We start from the raw sequence: 1,022 nt of genomic DNA, 5'->3' as shown, positions 1-1,022 counted from the left end.
GAGTCTAAATTAGTATCATAAACATGTCTATTCATTGGCACTTATTTTGTGTTGATAAATTTAACAGAGTATTATCCGTCGCTCAATTACCCCAGTAATGCATCCATTTAATTAAAGGCACGGTCAAGTGTGGCAATAGATCTTGTTTCGTATATAGTATAGTAGTGATTATTCTGATATTTCAATGTCATAACTTGGGTAAACGCTACACTATAATTTGACCGTGAATATCAAAACGCCGCACAATGTATCGCAATGCCCGAAGTATTCAGCCTACCATCTTTATTACCGCAGTTTACAATAAAACACGAAATTAGAACACTATCTCCATAAAAAAAATCCCTAAACATAGGATACATACCACAGGTTAGCGGGCAGCATTGAATCGTCAGGAGGTGACCCAACAGTATTCTTGGCAACACGTTGGCCATCCACATCCTCCTCCTGGAATATTCCATCTTCTAACTCACTATCATCGGCTTCAAAATCGTCTTCAAAGTCATCATCATCGACATCAGAAATTACTATATAGTCCCCTGCCATAGTTGCATTTATGAGTCTGGTTATGAAACACGCAAATGGATGTATTCCGAATTCTATGGCTTATTTATATACTGAGTGCCTCTAAGCTGTAATACGTGTGTGTACTACTTTGCGCGTAGCCCTCCGTACAAGCAGCCGAGGAGGCATTGATTCGAGGTGAGAAGCTCACAGCCACAATGTTTGCATAGAACGGTGTTTGAAACTCGCTTGCAAATAGGTCGATAGTTTATTTACAAAAACACCTATAAAATACTATGTAATTTTGAATAAAAGGTGCCCAAGCCTAGTACCGAACTGCCACGGGGTTTCCAAACCTCTAAGTATTTAGGTTTGAAACTAGACAGTTTATACAGTAGGTACATACACAAATTTAGTGATTCAAAACAAAAGGTCAGGAAAGGTCAGCAGACCCTTAGTGGGTCATGCGATTGGTTCACAAAGGTCAAGTAACCTTAAGGTTCATGATCTTAATGGAATTT

At 38.8% G+C, this 1,022-nt stretch overlaps 1 protein-coding gene across 1 annotated transcript; it reads right to left on the bottom strand.

The window, feature by feature from the left end:
• Positions 1 to 361: 361 nt before the first annotated feature.
• Positions 362 to 543, bottom strand: SARC_17129 (hypothetical protein; the record flags this gene model as incomplete). Its single annotated transcript, XM_014288772.1, has 1 exon — positions 362 to 543. A coding segment is annotated over one exon (182 nt), but the record flags the coding sequence as incomplete, so codon positions are not given.
• Positions 544 to 1,022: the final 479 nt, after the last annotated feature.

This window comes from Sphaeroforma arctica (genome assembly GCF_001186125.1).
Source record: "Sphaeroforma arctica JP610 unplaced genomic scaffold supercont1.9827, whole genome shotgun sequence".
NCBI lineage: Eukaryota > Ichthyosporea > Ichthyophonida > Sphaeroforma > Sphaeroforma arctica.
Note: the sequence above shows the minus strand (reverse complement) of the source record. Positions and strands in the feature narration are given on the sequence as shown.